A 24,018-nucleotide genomic window follows, 5' to 3' on the forward strand; every position below is an offset into this window, starting at 1 on the left:
AACAACAGGACCCCAATTCATATGTTAACCACACCAATTATTTGCATACGGTCCTCCAATTATAAAAGCTAATGAGAAGATTATGGAAAACGCACGCTGAAGCCAGCCTGTGGAATTTCCATTGTGATCCTGTAGCTGCAGATACAAGGCCTGTGAAAGGTATTAGTCAAAGCCACAGAACATTCAACCTCATACATCATATCTATAAATCATGTCAGTGCATTAGCTGTGAATCTGTAGCTCATTGAAGCACAGCAATTAAAGACTGTAAAAAAATTATAATGTTCCTTTTAAGATTTGTTTAAAAGGACTTAAAAAGGACTATTTAGCAGAGTGATAACTTTATATTCCAATCCAATATGATTGTGACTTTCCAAACTTTGGTAACCAAATAAAAGGACTGTCTCATTATCTCCTACATCAAGGCTTTTCAAGCAACCTCCGACTCCCCCATAGATGTTTAATGGCACAGAGAAATGGGCAGGCAGCCCTGGGCGTGAATACCATGCAGTAACATCCTGCTGCAGCGGGAGCACTCGGCCTGCCAGCCTCAGAAAAATAAACTCTTCCAACCGTATCCGTTTTCTCATCACCACCTTCCTAAGTGCGGAGACATTCTCATCATTATACCCCCACATTCAGCCGTCTGTAGGGGATCCCTGCTGCTCCATTAAGGCCATACCGAGGATCACAAACCCGATTCCATGAGCCATCAATAGCACTGATTATAGGAGTTAATTAGGGTGCTTGCTTGGCATGAGACAACGGCTTTTCTTTCATCATAGATGTTAATACTGTACAGTACTGATGCAACAAAAGTGATTTTGTCAGTCTTGCAGTATTGCATCACTATTGTTTGGCACAGACAATGACAATAACTTTGCTATTGGTTAGCATAAAGCATATGGAGTAGAAATGATCTGTTGCTGGGTAGGGAAATTCAATTGGGCTTTTCCCCCTGCTGACTGCTATTCATTTACACCGTGGTGTGCTTCAATTCTCAGTGCTTGTGCCCCTGTCAGCTCCATCTGTGTGCTCAGACATGTCCTGACCCTCAAGTTCTGCAGCCAGCGCGCATGCATATGTCTTTGCATATGTGTGTGTGTGTGTGTGTGTGTGTGTGTGTGTGTGTGTGTGTGTGTGTGTGTGTGCGTGCATCGCTGTAATGTTCTACATCTCTGACATGTGCACAAAACCAATTAGTTTTGGGATGGTGAAGTAGCTGGCCATGGGAAAATGACAATGGGGTAATTGAAGAGGCTGGCTGAATGAGAGGCCAGACAGCTCAATGCAGCTTTTACACAAGTGCTGAGTGTTTTCTCCACAGACAAAATGAACAGAGAGAAAAGCAGGTCCTGAGTGAAGGTGGTCTTATGTAGTTGTAAACAGTAATTACCATTAGAGCCTTTCATTTTGCTGACATTGATTTTTGCTGAAGAAACACAACTACTTTGGTTGTGTAGTGCAATTTAAAGGTCCTTAACAATGTTTTAGTTAATTTAATTTAAATAAAATTTAACTTACATCACAGCTTACCATTTTGCAAACCCTGTTGTTGTTTCAGGTAGTTTTTCCAACCATTCCAGGCAGCCATTGACTTCCACCACCAAACACCTGTTTGCAACTCGCTGGTGAATGTAGTGGAGCATTTAGCAGCTAAAGAGCCAGATAATTCCCTCAGGAGTTGGTGGAGACCAAAAAAAGAGCTTAAAGATGAGTGAATAGTGAACCTTCATCCGATGGCCAGAAAAACGACTTCAAATGTTTGATAATGTTGCTCTCTGTGAGTGTTTAAATAAGCAACTGTTTGCAAACATGTTCACCATATCAAGTTAAAAGGTGATGATATATCAGTATGATAACAATTTGTTTCCACTGCCCCCGAGTGGCCCAAAAAAATGTTTATGCAGGTTTTAGAAGTTAAATCTGCTTTTGTCCTTTAAGTACTCTGGCAGTTGTCATCATGAGGTACTGCCTTCAGTTACTATTGTATTGAGTTTTCTCAATACAATGTGAGACAGTAGCTCAGTTTATCATCCTCTTGGCCTCTATTCTAAAAATATCATCGTTATCATCTAGTCATCTATTTTGAAAATAGCTAAAATTCCTTGCTGGACGTGTCCGTACTAACCTGCTGTGTTTCTTTCTAAGAGAAAATTTCCTGTTCGATTGTGTTAGGAGTCTGACAGTTTTTTTGCGCAGCTCCCCAAACAGTACTGTGTTTTTATCTCTGCCTCAGCAGTCTACAGCAAAGTGAGCTTTATTGACTTTGGCTTTTCCAGTTCCGTCAGGATGAGATGCATAGGAAAGTTCAACAATTGTGATGGCTATTTTCTGATTGCATGTCCCCACGAAAGAATTGTATTCAAATGAAAAGTGGGCTTTAAACTGTAGTTTCTTTTTAAAGATGCAGGGCTTCTCTAGCTTAAGCTCAAAATACACTCATTATGCAAGCTTCTGCCTCACGCTACATCTGTAAATTTAAAGAGTATGAATACTCCACTACTTAATTTAAATAGGGTAAGGTCTGGCTTGGTTTTAAATCATTTTTATGCTCACTGCTCACGCAGGATGTCAGTAGTTCCGGGCCCTGGTGGTTGGTTTCACGTCTTAAGAGCCCCACTTGAGTTGCCACTGTCCTCCTACTGGGAGAGGGATGTAAGGGGTTGGTCCCGTATCACTGCAGCTCACAGGGATAATTATAGCACACATACACACAAATGAATACAGGCACACATATATAGTATGCACACAGAGACACACACATGCTGACCAGCTTGAGCTGAGCTGCTACACCTCATTAAATTGGGAAATAAATCCTGGATGAAGCCCTGGCTCTTTTCCAGATAACAATCACCAGGCTTTTGGGGATTCACCATAAAATGTATAATTAACACATTTATTCTCTTGCTGTTGCAGGCTGTCCTTTTTTTCCACTTCACCTGTGACTATGCACAGCCAAGTTCAGGCTGTATTTTCTGGGGCGGTTTTGTTGACTTTTTACATCAACAAAATTTGATTGGCACAAATAAATTATTACAACCACTGAATGGATTTTGCATGAATTACATCTGATTGTAAATTTCTAACACATTTGCAAGTTGAAAATAAACATTGATGATAAAAGTGTGTTGCAGGTTCCACCCCCCCAAATCTTTTTATTTCAAATCCCAAAGCCAGAGCAGCCTGGTGGTGTACACGGCAGTGTGATTGGCTGCCCTAGGCAAATAATACAGGCATTCCCTAGAGAGGTGTAGTGGAAGCCTGGGGCAGCATACGTTAGCCTTGGTCTCTTCCCATGCCACCAGACACCGGCTCTGGGGCCGGTACTGAATCATGACTGTAGGGCAGCACTAACAAATACATCAGTTCCCAAAGGAGCACTAGGCCAGGGCCTGACTGCCTAGCCTCTGGTCCCAGACACAGCTTCCACCACCTCATTCGCAGCCCTAACCCACCCAGCAACCGAAGGCGGGAGAGGAGTAAACGTATGCAGCTCCACCTTTAATGGGCTCGATTTAATTCTTTCATATGGTAACCGGCATTAGTATCCCAAATTTGATAGTGTGCTTTTGTGATAACGCAGCAAATTAGTCTGCCTGAGCTCTAAATTAAGCTATGACATTTTAATACTGTGCCAGCAGATGCCTTGGGTAAGACAGGCAGTAGGGGGCAAGATAAAAACAGGTCAGGCTGCAGTTGTTAAAAGACCACTTCTTCCAAGTTTCATTCTTTTTACTCATCATTTGCAAGCTGTGCTCACACTCACAGTAAAATAATGAATTATACTGCTTATTTGTTTGTGACATTGCTGAATTATCCAGATACATATGAAATAAATTGAGCAAAGTCATGTTGATTCTATTTTATTCTCGGAAGCTTAAGTCACACTGGTTTTGATGACCCTGGCAGTGATAATTTCAACATTTGTGTTTTTGCTATCATTCAAAAATAATGGCTTCTGGTTGGATGAATTTTTGAATTTATTTTATTTAAACAGGGACAATGCACAAGTTAACATTAACCTTGTATAAGAACAAGGAGCAATGCATTGTACCGGCTTTTAGCACAAGTGCTATTTTCCACCCGTAGTCCCTTTGAAAGTGTGATATGGCAACACTGAGCTGCCTGGCAACAAGAGAAATAATTCAAACCTGGTATATTCAGTACAGTTCAACATTAGTGTTGTGATGGAGGCATTATTAGATTATATTGTGTAACAAACGAAAATAAAATCTTTACGTATTAACGGTTAATCAGTAGCCAATTAGCCTTTCACCATTTTGTTTTGAACTGTAAACAAGTCAGCTCGCTTGAACCTGAACACCCTGTTGAACTTATACATCTGTCCCCTTTGAACGGTGTCTACTAAGATGTCAGAGATCTAAGATCTCCCCATTCACACATGATGTTTCCCATTACAACAATCTCATTGTCTGAAATCTGACCTCATTGGGGATCAGTTTGCTGCTGGCTCAGTCAGTCAGTCAGTCAGTTAGTCAGTCAATCAAAAAGCTGAGAGTGAAATGGAAAGTAAAGTGAGTGTCCCTGTGTCTTGTCCCTTGGCATGTTATCTGATGTGATCGATATGGCAGAGAAGCCTAATGGCATGATGGCCACGGCGGTGATTAGCCGAGTAAAGTGAGCCCTGGTGAGCCGCGTTGGTTCGTGTTGGAGTGCACTAGATCAAAAAGATAGCTTCCAGCAAACTGCACCGCATGGCAAATAACATTGATCTATGGCCAGAGATATATGTCTGTCTCTCTCTCTCTCTCTCGCTCTCTCTCGCTCTCTCGCTCTCTCGCTCTCTCGCTCTCTCTCTCTCTCACACCATCTGATGAACACAACAGAACAAACTCAGTCTTATGATTGATAGCAGCAGTAACTGGATGTGCTATTCAACCCAGTAATCTCTGTTCCTTCCTCTATCCTCTTATCTCTGACGCTCTCTCTTTCTTTCTCTCTCTCCATGTAGTTGTGAATGTGCACGTGTCCTCAGACGGTGTGACTGAACAGAGAGGCGGGGCGTCGCTGTATTTGGGGGCAGACCTTTGCGTCACACACTGATGATGGAGAGGAGAAGGATGGACGCAGCACTGCTGGTGCTGTTCTTGGTACACCTCGCCACTGCACTGGAGGTCCCACTAGACCGTAAGGCAACACATCACACACACACACACACACGCATTTATATATACAAAATGGACTAATATCAGATAAAAAAATTTGGCAAGTCAATAATGAAACAAAAGTGCCATTTGTTGGTTGAAGCTTCTCAAATGTTACTTCTTTTCTTTATTATATATAAATATGTTTGGGATTTGGACTATTATTGGTACAAAACAAGCAATTTTTTTGCCTTTAACTTCAGGCTCAGGAAGCTGTGCCCGTTCTAATTTCTCAATCTGTCAAGCAGTCATTGTGCTAAGCTAACTAGCTGCCTCCAGTATAATATTTATGATAAAAACAGGAGGGTGGTATCAAGTATAAGAGTATTTCCCAAATTGTTGAACAATTCCTCAATTAATAGAGAAAAGAATCAGATTCATTAATAATGAAAACTAATGCCCATTTTATTTTCCTTTAAGTAGCTTTATGGTTCATCTTATTTTACAATGACATAAAACTTATTGCATTTGATGGTTATTTTTAAATAATAATTCAATTAATCATTAATCTATCAAATCTAAAAAAAAAATTAAAAAATGCTCATAATTTTCCCAGAGCCTGAGGTCACTTTTTGTTTTTAATCCGAACCTAAAAAAAGCAGAATACAAAAAGATTCAGTTTGCTAAATGCATTTGACAAAAAGAGCACAAAGTCCTCACATTTGAAAAGCAGAAACTGGCGTCTGTTTAGCGTTCCTTGCTTGAAAATTGACTGAAACAATCATTTGGTTATCAACATATTTGCAGATTAATTTTCTAACGATCACTTAGGGCTGGGTGATATGGAGAAAATCAAATATCACATCACTCGTCATATCTTTTGACCAAATACCTCGATATCGAAACGATAGCGATTGTAGTGTTGACTATTGGTGCTTTCACAAAATATTTACACAATGAGATTTTTGATAAATAATAATAATAAACGATATCCAAAATCTAAGAATATCTAGTCTCATATCACAATATCAATATAATATTGATATATTGCCCAGCTCTACGATCGCTTATTTATTTTAGCTAAAAAAATTTCTAACCATCTATCTGTGTATTACTTGGGTCAGATTCCTGTTTTCTTAACGGCTGATATTTTATTTTCAAAGGAAACTCTATATGTCGGTTGACCACTGGAAGCTGGCATTTCTTAACTGGGAACTGACCTTCTTTAAACTGTGTTTGAAGCCGAAATAATGCAGGAAAATATTTTTCACCACTAATGCCTGGTTCTCTTTACTGTCACAATTTTTCTTTCCTGATTCTTGGCGAAAACACTAAAGTTCTGGAAGGACGTAAGTCTCAAACTAGTGTGAATTCACTGCAGAGGTTGTGCTAGCAGTTTTTTGTTGTGCATTAAAGGTTATATTTGATATATTTTTATTATATTTTGTCTTTTTTAAGTTATAAGATGCTGAGTGTGATTTGGAGTGGACTTTAATATATTGCATGCATTGATGTTATTGTTTGCTGTTTTTGTTTCTGTGTGTTTCTGCAGAGGTAGAGCATTTTCCATAGAGCATTATTGCAAATTGCATGAGTTCCTGTATCCTTTGTTTCGTCATAGTCCATTAGTTATTTCCCCAGCACTGACAGGAATACATTAAGCATCGGATCATTACAATAAAGTGAAATGTACCTGAGCGTGCGGCATAGCTTTTTGCTGCTGCATGTTATGAGAGCTTTTTTTTGTCTGTCAGCAAACAAATTAAGTCTGCATGTGATTGTCCGTGACTGCTTGTGTGGTCAATACAGCAACTTAAAAAGGATGAGGTATGCAGTAAAGGTCATGATTAAATATTATCACCCTCTTTCTGATCGCTTTTAGTGCCGCAGCCACCGACCATAACTCACCAATCCCCCAAGGATTACATCATCGACCCACGAGAGAACATTATAATCCACTGTGAGGCGAAGGGGAAGCCTCACCCCAGGTAGGAATCTGTGAAGTGTGATTTTGCATTCACGATGCTGTTACGAAGAAAAATATTCCAGGTGTGGATTCAACCACCACCTGTGAAATTTCAGTTAAAAGCCTCAGTTCACAGAAAGTCTCCAGAATTTCAGTCTAAAATATGATGATTAAATTTCTGGTTTATTCAAACTATAATAAATAAAGCATTTTCTTCCTGCAAATGCTGCCCTTGCCAAAGGTTGATTGTAGCTAATGCTTTTGAATATTTTACTCTAAATTATACCATCTTCTTTCCTTTATCCATCTCAGTGTAACACCTAATTAATTTGCTGGCACCAACACTACATGCACACACACACACACACACACACACACACGTTCATACTTCTATACTTGTGAGGACCCTCAACATTTTATTTTATTTCTCAGCCTTAAAGATTCACTTGACCCTTATTTCATTTCATTTCATTTTTTATTATTTATCTCAATCAACAATGTTAAAACCACAAAATTAAAACACAAAAAAATAATAATAAAAAAGGATAAGTTCGAGAAGGAGCAGGCGGAAGCAAGTAGCTTATTAGGTCCTGCCCCTACTAAACAATATCTTATTATTACAAAACAAATAGATATGCAAATACAGCATACAATCTTTCAGGTCTTACAATAACTTACAACAGTACAACAATATACAACAATACCTTTACATTACAATTCCATTCCTATGTTTCGGCCTATTCTTTTCTAGTCTAAGTATTGATTTCTTTAATCTATTTTTGAACTGAATGATGTTATGGCTCTGTTTAATGTCATTGTTCAGTCCATTCCATAAGGTCACCCCACAAACTGAAACACACATGCTTTTAACAGCAGTTCGCACAAGAGGTTGTCAAGTCTTATTTAACCCTCCAACATCCTTTTGAACTCACAAGAGTTTGAATCTTTTGAAATTCTGTTTTAAAGCCCCTTAAACCTTGAATTTAAATCATAAGAATTTCTCTTTAACATTATATTAAAGTTTTACAGTCAAAAACTCAGCTAATCAGCTTCATCAGGACTATGTGGGCGTGGTTTAATTTCTAAACTATATGTCCTACCAGTTAACCATTGTCTATCCTTTTCTTAGTACCTCCTTAAGCCTGTATTACAATACAGTGTGGTGGCTATACACTTTACCAGATTATCATAACACAATTTTTTATCAGTGGATATAAGTTATGACACTGTTCTGCCCCCCTCAGTTTCTCCTGGACCAGAAATGGGACCCACTTTGACATCGACCAGGACCCCAACGTGACTATGAAACCCCACTCTGGGACCCTAGTGGTGGACATCAGCAGAGCGAAGGCCGAACAATACGAGTGTGTGTACCAGTGCACAGCGAGGAACAAACATGGAACTGCTGTTTCCAACAACATAGTTGTACGACAGTCCAGTAAGTGCAGTGCAGTGCAGTGCAGTCTGTCATTTCTATTGTTTTACTTTTCTTCCATTTTCTTAATGTCATGTATACCTCACATCATTCTTTTTTTCTTTTTCTAACTATTAATTAGCATTTTCCATCTTAAGAGCACTCCTGACAGGTAAAGGTTGCATGTAGAAAGCAGCATGTTTCACTTTGCAGGATTTAACGGTATATAGAGCAAATATCCCTCTATATTTCTCCTTTTGCGTATTGTTATTCAGTTCATCATTCCTCTCATCCTGCCTTGTCACCTCTGTCATCCTGTGAGCGACAGACCATTAGCAACACATATTTAATGTCAAATTACGAGACTTGTATCTTTCTCCAGGGTCCCCCTTGTGGTCAAAGGAGAAAATCAAGCCAATTGTCGTTCAGGAGGGTGTGTCCTTAGTGCTGCCGTGTCGACCCCCAGCTGGCCTGCCTCCTCCCATCATATTCTGGATGGACAATAGTGAGCACTTCAATCATGGAAGATATTTAGCTGCATACATGAACACACATTATTACATACTGTTGATGACTTAAGGGTTTTTCTATGGGCCTATGGGTCCAGAAATCTCAGATACGTGTCCTTGTGGCAAAATTATGAGTCTGCTCTCAAAGAATGCTCATTAGTGTTCCTTACAGTTAACACACTGTGTTTGGCTGTTTAAAATAAACAGTCACATTAATGTGGTTAATATAAACAACTGCAACATAATTTGCCTTTTTTATGGTAGAAAACTAGGGGTTCATGGGAAATGTGGCCTAATGTAAAGTACAATGCCGCTGCATTTGATTAAAGACTACTAATAGTCTCATCCTGTGTCATGTATATTTAATGTAATTACACAGTAATTAAACAAATTAAATTTTTACTTGATTCATTTAATGTGTTGATTTTAAAGGTAGTGGTCTAGTAGTATACAGCTGTGCAGATAATTTTGGTTCAGTTGACAAAAAAATCTCACCACAAGGTCCACTCAGTAGTTGTTCTGGAGCTTCCTCAGTAGATGGATTTTCATAGTTGAAAATGGAAATGTTTTCAAATTTAATTTTCTCACATCCATGTTGAGATTGAAAGTTAATTCGTCCTTAGAAACAACAGTTGACAAAACGCTCTCACCACAAGGTCCATTTAGAAACTGTGGTGGAGCTTTCAAATAACTCCTGAGGAAGATCGTGTGATTCAATTGAACATTTAGCTAATAAATGGACCTTGTGGTGAGGTTCAGAGTTTTTAAGTTTTCTCTCTATGAGATGTATGCCTCTTTCCAAACAGTGTCCTAGTTACTTTGGAAATCCACAGAACACGCTGTCAATAAGGACTTTTTCTTCGGTAGAATGACATTCCAATGAAAACTTTAAGATCACACAATAATCTTTCAACCAAACGTTTACCTTTACGTACAGTTGCATGTATTGAAATTGCTCTATGCTTCAAAATACTAAATTGCTATACATTTCAGACTTCCAGAGGCTGCCTCAGAGCAGAAGGGTGTCCCAGTCCCTGAACGGAGACCTTTACTTCTCTAATGTACTCCGAGAGGATTCCAGGAATGACTACATCTGCTACGCCCGCTTCCCATACACACAAACTATCCAGCAGAAACAACCCATCACCGTCAAGGTCCTCAATCGTAAGTATAAGTGTGTGTGTGTGTGTGTTTGTGTGAAGAGAAGAAACCAAAATAAAGGAAGTCAATTAAATGAGCTAGCATGACTGAGACGACTGGAGTGTAATTTTGTATGCAATGAGAGGCAGTTCATTCACAGTAGTATGTGCTAGAATGACTGCGTAGGAGTGAAACTGCATTTCCTATCTCTGATCCCATCCTCAGAGACGCCAGTGGTCGTCGTCCCACTGAAAAGACATATTGTCAGAGTTCTCATGGCTCCCGGCACTATCTGCCAGGCAGGCGTTCATTTTATTACTTCTGTGAGACGTTCTGTACACGCACTCTCCACCATCAACAAAGACTGCTCTCATTCAGTGTAGCATTTTGCAGTTGACATGACGGCAGTCTGTTCCCATGAAATTCTTATGACTATTATTCCTCATCTCCGACTTTTGAGTCATTTTAAAATTTTGTTTTAATTCTGAACACTCTCATGTTAAGTTGTTTTTTTCCCCTCCATGTGTCTAATGATTTCAACTTGTCGCGTGTTTGATCTTTCTGTTGTGTTACAGTGGATGCAATCAATGACACAATGGCAGCTTTTTACAATGACACTGATTTATTTAGTGGTGAGTTTTGGCACCTCCTAGTGTTTACCTCCCCAACCTAGAGCTCAAAACTCTAGCTTTTACCCACTAACACTAACCCTTCATCCCCAAAGCTTTTAAAAATCTCACAGATTTATTAAGGGTTGAGATCTGGCAACCCCTAGTGTTTACCCCCCAATTTACAGCTCTGAACTGTAGCTGTTACCCACTAACCCCTAAATCCATGTAGTTAATTCTCTATCCCTCTGCCACTCCTGCTCTATCCAATCAAAGCCCTTTTTTGATAACTATTCATTTCCTCCTATGATTTGCTTAAACCACCACTGCATGATGATTCCAGTGACGACTGAGCGGATTGTGTAACTTTGACATGTAACAACATCTGTGCAGGCTTGATCTTTGCCAACTTTGCCATCATATATTATAATAATTCAAACATATTAAAAATGTAATCTGATTGATGATAAACAAAACATTTGCTCATAGCACAACTCCTTAAAATATAGAAATGTTAAAATTCTACCTTTTTGCTGCAATCTTTATTTTCAAAATCATTCTTTCGCCGCTGCACCGCCTAATTTTTGAACACACCTAGCTGTTAATCTCTCTGTCCCCAATCATTTTCATCTCGTTTCATTTCTCATTGCCTAAAAGATCTTTTGGTTTGTCCTTGTCTAAACATTACCACACATTTTCTTACCTGAAACATGCAAGCAGTTTGATTCTCATAATCTTTCTCACATGCCAGGGTGTCATCATAAACATTTAGTCTGTCTTTTTTATTATTGATTTAGCAGATTACTTATTTACCAATTCAGTAGTAGAAAGCAGATCTTCATGTTTCTAATTCTCACTTATATATTAGATTAATTTTAGTCTTTATTATAACCCCAAAGGGCAATTCATTAGCTATAAACACCCACAGAAAGCAATGCAATAAAACACAACATGACAATAAAATGTACATCTAACCATAAAATATGAGAATGTGGTTTGTAAGTGGCTCAGTGCCCGTGCATTGCAGATCTATTGTAGAAGAGAGGTTTAATTATACCACAGAGTGAAGAGATGAAAGGATTGTGAATATGAAGGGCTTGGTTCAGGCCTGGATTTTCACTGTTTGGCATATGCAGAAAAGAAGGTAATAGTTTTCTGTGTGTGCGTGTGTATATATGTGTGTGTGTGTGTGTGTGTGTGTGTGTGTGTGTGTGTGTGTGTGTGTGTGTGTGTGTGTGTGTGTGTGTGTGTGTGTGTGTGTGTGTGTGTGTGTGTGTGTGTGTGTGTGTGTGTGTGTGTGTGTGTGTGCTATAGAAGACCCAGCAGATGAGAGAAAGCCAACCTTCCTCATCCCATCTGGCCCCTCCAGCTCCAAGATGGTGCTGAGAGGACAGGTGCTGGAGATGGAGTGTATTGCAGAAGGACTGTAAGTGAAAGAATTTGCCAATACTTCAGCCCTGAAAGCCTCAAGTGCCCACCTGCTCAAGTGTCATCATCACATCACTCTTTGTCTTTGTCTCTTCTCTCTCTCTCTCTCTCTCTTTGAATCCAGGCCCACCCCTGCAATCTCTTGGACCAAAAATAGCGGCGATCTCCCAGCTGATCGCACATCTTACCTGCACTACCAGAAGACCCTACGTATTGTGAACGTGTCAGAATCAGACGCAGGAGATTACCGCTGCACCGCCAGGAATGAGCTCGGCTCCGTGTACCACACCATCCACGTCATGGTCAAAGGTGTGTCTGTGATGAAGCGCACAGTATCCCATCAGGCCATTCTTTCACCATGTGGTGACACAGTCAATCCTTCTTTCTGTCTCTTCATACTCCCTCCATCTCATAATTGATTTATGCACAGATGCCAACAGGGCAGTGTGTTCGGTGATTAATTCTCCAGCCTTCTCCTGCGCTCTGTTCTATTTTCATGACACTGGCTCCGTATTGGATCAGTGGCACCCCCAAGAACCTTGTCCTAGCTCCAGGAGAGGACGGTACGCTGACCTGCAGGGCCAGTGGCACGCCCAAGCCCTCCGTCACCTGGTTTATGAATGGCATCCCCATAGAGAGTAAGTGCATCCTTTTCCTTTATCGTTATGGCCTCTTTCATTTTTTTTTAATAAAAGCTGAGAATTGTTTAATTTCATTATTTAAGACAGGATTTTTGTTTTTCAATTACAGATTTGTAAAAATCTTGGTACTGTGAAGCATTTTCTTCTCTCTGGGGTTGATGTTTGATATTTACGATACCTGAGTTTACTACCACAACAATACTAAATACAAATAATAAAATACAACCTAAAATGACCAAAATTATTATTTAGATGAGGAAATATCTTAATTTAAAGAGCCAGAGTTACATATATAACCCCTGTTATCCATCAACAGATTCCCCTAAGGATCTCAGCAGGAATGTGCAGGACGACACCATCATCTTCAGTGTTGTGCAGACTGGATCCAGCGCTGTCTACCAGTGTAATGTCTCCAATGACTACGGTTACCTCCTGTCCAACGCTTTTGTCAATGTGCTCTGTAAGTTCATTACTCAACAGCCAGTTGTTTTAGAATGCTGTTTTCCATTTACATTGATTTCCGTAGTGTAATAACAAGGCAATAATTGCTGCTGCTTCACTGCAGCGGAGCCGCCTAGAGTGCTGACACAAGCCAACAAAGTGTACCAGGTCATCAAAAATCACCAGGCCCTATTAGACTGCGCTTCCTTCGGGTCACCCATCCCTAAAATTACATGGTGAGTTAATGAACTTTTAACAGAAGAAAGTGTTTTATGTATGTTCAAAAGCTCAAAGCGGCTGCCTCTCTCTCTCAGGTTCAAAGACAGTCGGTCCAGCACTCTTGATGGAGACCCTTACATCCACCATGACAATGGGACTTTAGAGATTCATGTAGCTCAAGCCCACAATAGTGGCAAATACACCTGCGTGGCCGGAAATACCCTCGGTATCTACGAGAATCACGTCTATTTGGAGGTCAAAGGTGAGAATGTTTCTGCACTGAATATCCTAATAGATAGTGCTATTGCAGTGATATTTGTGATAAAAGCTAGAACAATTTTGGGTTAAAAGTAAAAATATCAAACATGTCTGGTTACAGTAAGTCCGAAGTAGAACCAAGACTAAAAACAGGAAAATGAATTTTCAGGTGACTATTGTTGACAATCACTGGGCTCTTATATCTGCTGACGCATTTCCACATGAAGCCTTTATCAGAGCAGATATGACAGGAGTGACCTCTCTTTTAAAGGACTCACCATGTAAGCAACAGAAAGAAATTGCAAGAAGATCCACAAAAAAGTAAATAAAAATAAAAACATAGAAATGATAATAAATCGGTTATAAAAGTAAAAATAACATGAAAGAAAAAAATAAAAGGTTATTTCTGGTTATAGCTATAGCTGGTCATAATCCTAAGGATTCACTGTGCCACATGTAAGTGTAATATTAAAAGATGATTTTTTTTAAATCATGCCGACAATTATTATTTTAATAGCTTAGTATTCTATGCACTAAAAAAGTATACGTAAAGGCTTTAGGCTGCCCACACGTTATTGTAGGCCCAGTTTAAAATGCAACTTAATTCTATACAATATATGTAGTAGGCAGTCCCTGCTCCATCTCTCTTTCATTTAAGGGGTCCTTGGCTTAAAAAATGTTGAAGACCCCTGGTGTATAGAATATTTGGTAACACTTTACTTGAAGGTATTGACATAATCGTGACATGACACTGTCATAACCATGACATGACACTCTGATGAACATGTCATAAACGTTATAAACAAGTCATAAACGTTTATGACTTCTGTCATTAAGTGTCATTCAGTTTTTGTCATGACAAGTTGACAGTGTTTGGGTTGTCTTGATTATGACAACTTGACATTAATCAAAGTGACATTACCAGAGGATGTCTTTGTCATGACAACTTGACGTTAACCAGGATGACATTACCAGAGGATGTCTTTGCCATGACAACTTGACATAATGTCATTCTGTTTAATGTCAAGTTGTCTTAATAAGGACACTCCAAAGAAATGTAATGTCAAGTTGTCATGACAAATACATCTTCTGGTAATGTCATCCTGGTTAATGTCAAGTTGTCATTACAAAGACATCCCAAACAAATTTTATGTCAACTTGTCATGACCAAGACAACTTCTGCTAATGTCACTTTGGTTAATGTCAAGTTGTCATAATCAAGACAACCCAAACAATGTCAACTTGTCATGACAAAAACCGAATGACATTTAATGACAGAAGTCATAAACGTTCATGATATGTCATGTCATAGTTATGACAGTGTCATGTCACGATTATGTCGATACCTTCAGGTAAAGTGTTACCAAATATTTGTTCCCACTGGTGAGGCTTATTGTTTTGATTCTTTACATTTTAGTCAATTCAAAATGAACCTTCTCTACCTCCCATCAGATCCCACCCGAATCCTGAAGCAGCCAGACTACAAACAGGTCCAGAGGGGCAGGTCTGTAGTGTTTGAGTGTAAGGTGACATACGACCCCTCACTCAAGCCCACCGTGACCTGGCTCAAAGACGACGGAGAGCTGCCCGATGACGAGAGGTCAGAGCTGGCAATGTCTCACTTCTTAGACCCTCTCTACATTACTTATAATGGATCTAGCCAGTATCTCAGTATCAATCTTACCTTTAATGAAATTGTGCTGTTACCTATAATGGTGGATGTTTGTTTCTGTTTCGTTACTAATGCAAAGGATTTCTCGTCCTGGACGGTTGATTCTTAGTTTGACTGCTTGATACAGTCAGATGCAGTGCTAAACTGGATGAATGCTTTGTTTACAGATTAATAGTAGGCTTCGACAGCCTCACCATCACTGATGTGACAGAGAACGATGCGGGGGTGTACACCTGCATCATGAACACCACTCTGGACCATGATTCAGCCAGGGCTGAGCTCACTGTTGTCGGTATGTTCAGCTTTGCAGAAGCTCAATTTCCCCGACTCATAAAACAAACTCACAAATTATTAAAGCATAGCCTCTCGCCATCTCAGCTCTTACCAGAAAAGTAATTCTGTCCAATAACTAACACAGCAGTTTGCCTTTCAGTCCTTCAAGGTTAATTGCCTGAGAGTTTACTTAATAAGGTCGGAGCGGATTTATTCAGCTATTGTGTCAGCAGCATGAATATTTGATTATCGTCTTCTTCGTGAGCCAGATAATCTTCTTTGTTTTCTTATGGCTGACTGACCACTAAACTCCCTATTTCACTCCTGCCCTCCTACCTGGCAGGGGCCACGCCAATACCAGCTGTTGTCTACGGTAAACCTGCAGCACACATGAGCACCCAGATGTGCAATACTGACATGGGCTTGTGCTGTTTGTTGGATGTTTCTGTTCAGTGAAGCATGTTGTGGCCTGAATAATTTCTTTTGACAATCACAGATCATTTTTGATTTTGATTTACCAGCATTTATTTGTTTTTGTCTTGAAGGTGTTTTAAGTTTTTCTTTTGAAGAAATTATGTTTTTCCATTTTTTACAAAAGTGCATACAGTTTGAATATATTAAACACTAAAAATGGAGGCAAAGAGGAAGCAATTTCTACTCACATTTCAATGCAAAGATAATTTGTAAAGCAGACATCTCATCATTGCAACACTTGGGATCTTTTCAAATGCGCCATTTGCTCATCACTCATTTATTCCAAGCACGCTTTCCACTTTATCATCACAATTCCAAAACATGAGCATCAGTTTAACCACTCTACTGAGCCCGAGACTATTTCATGCAGAGTGGTTAAGGAAGATGCTCAGTTGAGCATCAGTTGTTTCATATGCATGATGCAGTGTCTGCATGTGTATCATAGGGCACATAGCATCATAAAACGCCACATTTGAAGAAACAGAGGAGTAACTGAAAGGTGTGCTTGGTTGAACCAGCATATTTAGCATTTATTATCATTCTAGTATCACAGAAACACATGTATGTAACCAGATATCCCCTTTTGTTTTTGCTTCATCTTCTTGTGGCATGAACCCCTTTTTATTCTGTAACTGTAACTGTGTGTTGATGTTGCTGCCTGTGCTGTATTTCCCCCAGAGCGACCCGACCCCCCAACTGACCTGGAGCTGACGGACAAGAAAAAGAGGAGTGTTCAGCTCACTTGGACCCCTGGGGATGAACATAACAGTCCTATTCAGAGTATGTCTTAAGTGTGTGTGTGTGTGTGTGTGTGTGTGTGTGTGTGTGTGTGTGTGTGTGTGTGTGTGTGTGTGTGTGTGTGTGTGTGTGTGTGTGTGTGTGTGTGTGTGTGTGTGTGTGTGTGTGTGTGTGTTTTTGTCTGTTTGGGATTTGTGTTCAATGACCTTATCCAAGTGACACTTCACCTATTTCACACATGAATAAAAACAGTTGTATTATCTTCTAATGGAAAGCCTGCATTAAAAACTTGTGGTTTGAATGAAGTGGGCATGTGCTATAGGCGACAGGGAGGGTCTAATTAAAGATGCTTTTAAGATGCATAATGAAAATGTAAGGGTCGGGTCCAGAATTAGACGCATACTAAGGACTAAAAGTCAGGATATCTGGGCCTCTGCTGCCTCGATTTCTTAAAAAAAACTGTCTCTGATGAGTCTCCCAACATTATGGAAGTGCAAAACGAAATCACTGTAGTAGCCCAGTGATTACAGTAATCACGTCTTTGGCATTTAGCTGGATATGTGAAAAAAATCAGAATGATCTACAAAACTTCAGGCTCCATAATTACAGTCAACTAATAATATAGTGATAGGCAAAAAGTAAAAAATCTTCAAGTCTGTCTTTTGGGAAATAAAACAGTCCCCCCTTATAGGCCTGAAAGTGATTTTTCACTGAAGATAACAGCTGAGGTCCATTTGCATATTTGGCGACAAGAACCCAACAGGTGTACATGGATTTGGAACAGAACATGATAATCTTGTAATCTCATGGAAGGTAATGGAGTTTTATAAAGCTATCTGTTTTAATCCTGAAGCATTTTAGTTGTCCAAGGAGGACCAGGAAGCATAAAAGTGTCCTTGTACTGTGAAGCACAATCTTGTTATTGCCTGGCCTTACAAGCTTTTATTTGGTTCCTACTGTTCTCTCTTTGTTATTATCCACCAAAAACAAAGAAATCATAGTGTACATTCAGTTTTTTGTTTGCAAAAGTAAAGTATTGAAACATAAGTTACATTTTAATGTTCTCCTCTGCAGCCGCTGACAGGCCTCCAGTCTAATGGTCCAGGGCTTCACTATAAAGTGATGTGGAGGCAGAAGTTGATGGAGAGTGATTGGACCAAAGTGACTGTGGCTAACAACTCCAAGTTTGTTGTGTCTGGAACGCCCACATTTGTTCCATATGATCTCAAAGTTCAGGCAGTGAACGACTATGGAGCCGGACCTGAGCCTGCTATTGCCCACGGCTACTCAGGAGAGGACTGTGAGTTAGATCGACTCTTTCGACCCTTAAAAAAAGTGCTATGTACAAGAGTCTTGGGTGATTCATTCGGCTGTGTAACCTATACCATTTACTCAGCATGTTTCCATTTGTATTTAGCTACTGTTGTGTTGTGTTCCTTGTCTATTTTACAGTGCCAGTAGCAGCTCCAGAAAATGTGCATGCCATGTTGCTGAACAGTACTCTGTCAGAGGTGCACTGGGATCCTGTGCCCTCCAAATCAATACGAGGACATCTGAAAGGATATAAGGTACCGTACAAAAGACCACATGCAGTGCAACATGTTCACCAAATCCACCTACCATAATACACTCAACACTTACTGTATACTAACTGTATCTTGCAGGTGTACTACTGGAGAGAGCGCAGCCTCCATAAACACAACCCACATCATGTGGAGAAGCAGATCCTGACCTTCAGTGGGAATCACACCCACGGCATGCTGCCAGGCCTGCACCCCTTCAGTCTCTACTCATTTAATGTCCGAGTTTATAACGGGAAGGGAGATGGTCCCCCAAGCCCCGACCAGCAGTTTGAGACACCTGAAGGGGGTAGGAGAAGGAATACTCTTCCTGTGTTTCTTTCTTTTGTTATTATATCCCAACTGAGATTAACGCTTAATTTGGATTGTCTAGTGTTAACAGCTAATATAACACACACACACACAAAAAACAAAAACAATTACCAAGTTAATAATTCTTAAATGCACATCTTCTCCGGCCCCATTATTGAAAATGAGAACAGAATCTATGAACGTGCAAATATGTTCTACTACTGGACACAAAATGTCTTCTACCTCACTGAAAATTCCATTCTCAGTGTATGAGCGCTGGAGGTTTCAAGTCCCCATATCACACTTGTGTACTGTAATGTCACAAAATCATGCTCATACATGCCTTCAACTTTAAGTCAAGCACAGAACTCCTCCTTCTGTCTAACTCTGCACAAACATCCAAATAAATTAAAAATAGAAAATTTTTCAGTGGATGGAGATTATATAATTATTTTGATATATTATTTTGTAACCATCTTTAGTTGTACTTTGACAAACCTGTATTAGGTTTCATGATTTATGTGTTTTTTGCAGTGCCAGGTGCTCCCACTTCCCTGGTAGTCACCAACACCAACATGGACACTCTAACCCTTGAATGGAATCCCCCTCATGACCGTAATGGACACATCACTGGCTACACCCTCAAATATCAGCCAGGTGAGGCTTTTTTTTCTTCAAGACAACAGATGAACTTTTATATTGTTGCTTAATGAATGTCACCTTCCTTCATGTAGTTTGTAGTTTTGTATGTCTCCTTTTTCATGTCTTATAGTGTCATCCTGTTCAGAGATTATAAAACAGAAAGAAGTAAAAAATAAAGATTTAGAGTAGTACTCAAAGCATTTTCAGATTATTTTGCCTAAATTACGACACAAATTAACAAATCAACTTTTGTCACTCTCGCCTTCTATTCCTAAACCCTACACCTCTGTTCCCCAAACGTTTTCATTTCCACTTTTCTCATCATTGACACTTCAACCCCATCTACTACCCCTCCTCCTCATACCTCTATTCAACTTACTACTTCCCAACTTCCATCCCCATCCCACTATTCTTGTCACCCATGCTCCACCCCTGTAGTCAATAACTCCAATGAGCTGGGCCCAGTGGAGGAGCTGGCCCTGCCCGCCAATGCCACCTCATTCACTTTGCTGAACCTCAAGTACAGCACACGCTACAAGTTTTATTTGAATGCGAAAACAGTCAGGGGAGCAGGCTTGGCCATTTCTCAGGAAACTGTCACCATCATGGACGAAGGTAAGTCAGCAAATGCAGACAACTAAAAGTAAATGACCTAAATAGTATTCATGTTTATTCCACTGGAAAGCTGATTAATATGAATTATTTCTATAACCCAGGTAAGAGGATCCAAATAGGGCATTAATCTACAGATCATATGCACAAAGTATGCAGTCCATGCTAAATTAAAGCACATCACACAACTTTACTTCAATCACCAAAGGTTTTTGACTATCTTGCCTTCATTAGTAGGCATATATTTCTAAAAACATAATTGTAATGTTGTTTTGTAAGCATTAGATTTGTATGTGAAGTATAATTGATCTACAGTATATTGATGGACTGGATAAGTAAACCAGAATCAACCTCAGCCACCATTCTGATGAAGGCAAGGCAGTCAAAAACCTTTGCATGGTGTTCTGGAGAGGAGTTGTGCGACGTGTTTTAAGTTTGGATGGACTGGTTGCGTGTGTCATCTCAATGTTAGAAATTGTTGGTTTGCATTGAAAAACATTCCTCTAAACACAGACATTGTGAAGCATGGTGTTCCGTTTTTTTCTGTGTTTTCTGTAAAGTAGTGCAGAAATGATTAGTCAATTTATTAATTAGTTGTTGGCTTCTACAGCAATTTTGAAAATAATTTGTTTAAATTATTTTGTTTTTAAATACAAAAATATAAAAACATTTGCTGCTTCCAGCTTTTTAAATGTAAAAATGTGCTTGTTTTATTTGTTTTATGTAATTGTAAATTTAATATTTAGCTTTTTTGGACTACTAGTCGGACAAAACAAGTTACCTTGAACTGTGGGAAATTAATTTACATTTTGTTACTATTTTCTGACATTTGATAGACTAAACAGTTAATCAATTAACTGAATAAATGCTCAAGACATTAATTGAGTTTGAAAATAATTGTTAGCTACAGCCCTCCTGTTAGGTCAGAACATTGTCGTGTGTTTTGTGTATGTGAAATCCTCATCATTCTGCCATGTACAATTTACAGTATGAATTGGATTTTCATTTCTTTTTTGCATTTTACAGAGCATGATGTACATAAGCTCTTCATCCATGTCTATTGGAACATGAGTGTGATCTAGTTGCATTGTTACACAAGGGGACCCATGCTGTTATAAACTCTCAGATTAATCATCTTTTACATTACTCAGCATGACCTACATGAATGTCTTACTGTTACATACAGTGACCCAGATGGCAGGGGGCTCATCCCATAGTCACCCCCTGTCCTGTTGTTTCTCTGTGTCCCGTTTCTCTCTACAAGCTCTAATATCACAGCTTAATGTAGATGTGGGCACAGGCACCGTTCGTATCTAGACTCATGCATGTTTTACAGATACAGCCATAGCTTCAAAACCCATCGCAAGCATAAACTCCTCATCATTGAGCAATTTCCCCTCGTCGCTATCAAATTCTGCAGCCCACCAAAATGCTCCGCTGAGTTCAAAGCTGAGGAAAGTTCAAAGCCATATAGATAAAGATGCTAAGTGACATGTGCCTTTTTAATGTTGTGTGATAAAACTAGATGAGTCTTTTCAAAGGGCTTGGCTGTGCCTTTGGCGACTTTGACCCCTCCTCACTTCTTCCACGGTGGCTGCTAGTGTTGCTTGCTGCTGCATGGCGAGCGTTTGTTTGACTTCTGTGCGCTGTGTATAATGACTTCAGTGTCTGTGCTGTATTTGCCTGTGGAAGGTGTTTGTGTGTGTGTGTGTGTGTGTGTGTGTGTGTGTGTGTGTGTCTTGTGTTTCGTGCGGTCTTTACCCCTCTCCATGTTGTCTACAGGAAACACGCAAACCCCTCATTCCATTGCACGGTCTCCTCCACGCCGTCCGCCCCACAAGGGTACAGATATTACTGTGATCTTAGTACAGTTCATGTCTGATTTGTTACAATATATGATGAGCTTTGTGTATTCTTTTGTTTGTTAGTATAGTGTCCCGATTTGAAACTGCTATTGTGTAAGCCTATGAGGGTCTAGATTAGTTCATGCTCAGAGCATTTAATGGGACTATAATTAAATCAAAGCAATTAATTGTCAGTTATTAGATTGTCCTTTTACCAACAGAGCAATCTTGATGGTTGTCTTCTCTCTTGTGTGCTCAGCGCGGCCTGTGAGTCCTTTTGGGAACGTTAGCTCCTCGTCTGGAGAGGACGGGACCCTGATCAGTTGGGAGTACTGGGGCCCGGAGAAAAACATTTATGTAGAATACATAGTGAAAAACAGTAAGCAATGCAACACACCTTAATTTCTGTCAGTTCCACACACTGTAGGTGGCAAGAGACTCTTACTTCATTATTGGCTTGTGCAGGTGAATAGAAATATTGGCAGTCACGTTGGTGCTGGCTCCTGTCAACGTGGACCCAGATGTGATAAACAAGGCTGTCTGTGATTGGATTTCTAATTACCCAGTCCTGTTATTGACTAGAGTTGCGTGCAGCTCCCATGACAATCTCATTGGAACTTATGTAGACAAACATCATAAAAAAAAAAATCTTGTTCTGCCAGTTGATTTTGACTGAACCACTTTCCATTGTTCTTATCCACCTGCAGTGAGGATGAAAAAACACTGTTGTTGTAGTATGGCTCTCTCACCTACCTTTAATGAATTCACTTAGGGAATATCATAGATTCCCAGTAATTTAGGAAATGTTATCAAAAACATAATCTTGTGATCATCAGTCAAACATATTTGATATTTTGCTCATCGCCACATAATTTATGGTTATGCCCCGAGAGATCAAAGAAAACACAAATAGAGTCAGTCAAATAAAGAACCTAATACAGAAAACGCAATCACATACTAAAACACAGCAAGTCCCACAGAACATAACTGAAAGTCTCCAGGGGACAATAAATATGGCAGGTGTGTTCATAACATTTTATCATCCCCTAGAAACTTCTGTTGTTTTGTAACTTACTTTTGCTGTGTCATGTGCAACTTGCAGCATTTCTGTATGTGGTTGTTTTCTGTTCTTTCTGTTGGTGAAGTTGGTGAAATGTGTTTTCTCAAGTTACAGTGTGTTGTAACTTTCAGTGCCACCGTAATAACTAATTCGTAGACTAAATAGTTATAACACCATAATTCCATGAATATTAACTATTTAAATCTAATATAGACAGAATTTCCTGCAGTTTAATCCCATGTCAGTAGATGATTTTTTTCAAGTAATTAGATCCCATGATCCCATGATGTCATGATCTCCATGAGCAATTTGAAGTTGTTTGCTCCCTCAAACATACCTCTTTTCATGAACGTCCCTCCTGCAGGTGAAGGTGAAGAGGAGTGGCAGAAAGAGCTTGTGAACGGCTCTCAGAATGTTATGCTGAAAGGCTTAAAGGGGGGCCTCTCCTATAGGGTGCGTTTGGTGGCCAAAGGTCACCACGACCAGCCGCTCCACCGCTCTGAGGAGCTATTGGTCTTGGTCCCAGGTGAGGCAGTTCCTCGGCGGTCGCCTCCACCATGGTCTGGCCTGGCCTTGTACTGTGCCGTGTGTAGAATGTGCAGTAGTTTGTGCCATTGTGTAACTATAATCCAGTCAAGCATGGGTTTAACAGATGTGTTGTGGTCACTCTGTATGCCAGGCATGTACTATAGTCATAGAGACCGTGTGTAGGAGCGTGCATGATTGTGTGTTGAATTTCAGCAAAATTAAAATCAGTCCTATAGATATGGTAATTCTCATATATTAGAAGTTTGGTGTTTAGTGGTTTAATGTCCAACCTAATATCACCCACAGTAAACGTGCGTGTACAGTTTGTGTGTGTCTGTGACTGTCTGTGTGTGTGTGTGTGTGTGTGTGTGTGTGTGTGTGTGCATTTGTGAGAGACTGATTTCCTATATTATGTACTAATGTGGTTTCAATAATGTGTCCAAGTCACCATTAGCTTAATCTAGGAGATTTCTAACTCGTCTAACATAAAGAGTCATCTTTTTCTGTAACAATAAGCAATCTTGATCCACTCATGAACTGAAATCTCTCGAGGTAGCTACTAAGAGAATGAC

General features: G+C 39.7%; 1 protein-coding gene across 1 annotated transcript in view; it reads left to right on the plus strand.

Annotated features, from left to right (window-relative positions):
• LOC120563801 (neuronal cell adhesion molecule-like) overlaps window positions 1-24,018 on the plus strand; it is an 85,336-nt gene that overhangs the window by 55,877 nt on the left and 5,441 nt on the right. Inside the window, exons 3-29 of the mRNA XM_039808208.1 lie at window positions 4,976-5,151; window positions 6,446-6,457; window positions 6,991-7,096; window positions 8,319-8,512; window positions 8,871-8,993; window positions 9,991-10,161; window positions 10,713-10,769; window positions 12,060-12,171; window positions 12,298-12,484; window positions 12,679-12,811; window positions 13,131-13,274; window positions 13,380-13,491; window positions 13,570-13,736; window positions 15,185-15,332; window positions 15,572-15,696; window positions 16,021-16,050; window positions 16,830-16,931; window positions 17,212-17,261; window positions 17,643-17,702; window positions 17,964-18,189; window positions 18,342-18,457; window positions 18,554-18,758; window positions 19,295-19,417; window positions 19,841-20,017; window positions 21,797-21,856; window positions 22,118-22,237; window positions 23,283-23,444. Coding sequence (XP_039664142.1) covers window positions 5,067-5,151; window positions 6,446-6,457; window positions 6,991-7,096; window positions 8,319-8,512; window positions 8,871-8,993; window positions 9,991-10,161; window positions 10,713-10,769; window positions 12,060-12,171; window positions 12,298-12,484; window positions 12,679-12,811; window positions 13,131-13,274; window positions 13,380-13,491; window positions 13,570-13,736; window positions 15,185-15,332; window positions 15,572-15,696; window positions 16,021-16,050; window positions 16,830-16,931; window positions 17,212-17,261; window positions 17,643-17,702; window positions 17,964-18,189; window positions 18,342-18,457; window positions 18,554-18,758; window positions 19,295-19,417; window positions 19,841-20,017; window positions 21,797-21,856; window positions 22,118-22,237; window positions 23,283-23,444 — 3,307 coding nt within the window. The 5' untranslated portion in view covers window positions 4,976-5,066. The remainder of the gene's footprint in view (window positions 1-4,975; window positions 5,152-6,445; window positions 6,458-6,990; window positions 7,097-8,318; window positions 8,513-8,870; window positions 8,994-9,990; window positions 10,162-10,712; window positions 10,770-12,059; window positions 12,172-12,297; window positions 12,485-12,678; window positions 12,812-13,130; window positions 13,275-13,379; window positions 13,492-13,569; window positions 13,737-15,184; window positions 15,333-15,571; window positions 15,697-16,020; window positions 16,051-16,829; window positions 16,932-17,211; window positions 17,262-17,642; window positions 17,703-17,963; window positions 18,190-18,341; window positions 18,458-18,553; window positions 18,759-19,294; window positions 19,418-19,840; window positions 20,018-21,796; window positions 21,857-22,117; window positions 22,238-23,282; window positions 23,445-24,018) is intronic.

The sequence above is a fragment of the Perca fluviatilis genome, chromosome 8 (assembly GCF_010015445.1).
Source record: "Perca fluviatilis chromosome 8, GENO_Pfluv_1.0, whole genome shotgun sequence".
NCBI classification, from domain to species: domain Eukaryota; kingdom Metazoa; phylum Chordata; class Actinopteri; order Perciformes; family Percidae; genus Perca; species Perca fluviatilis.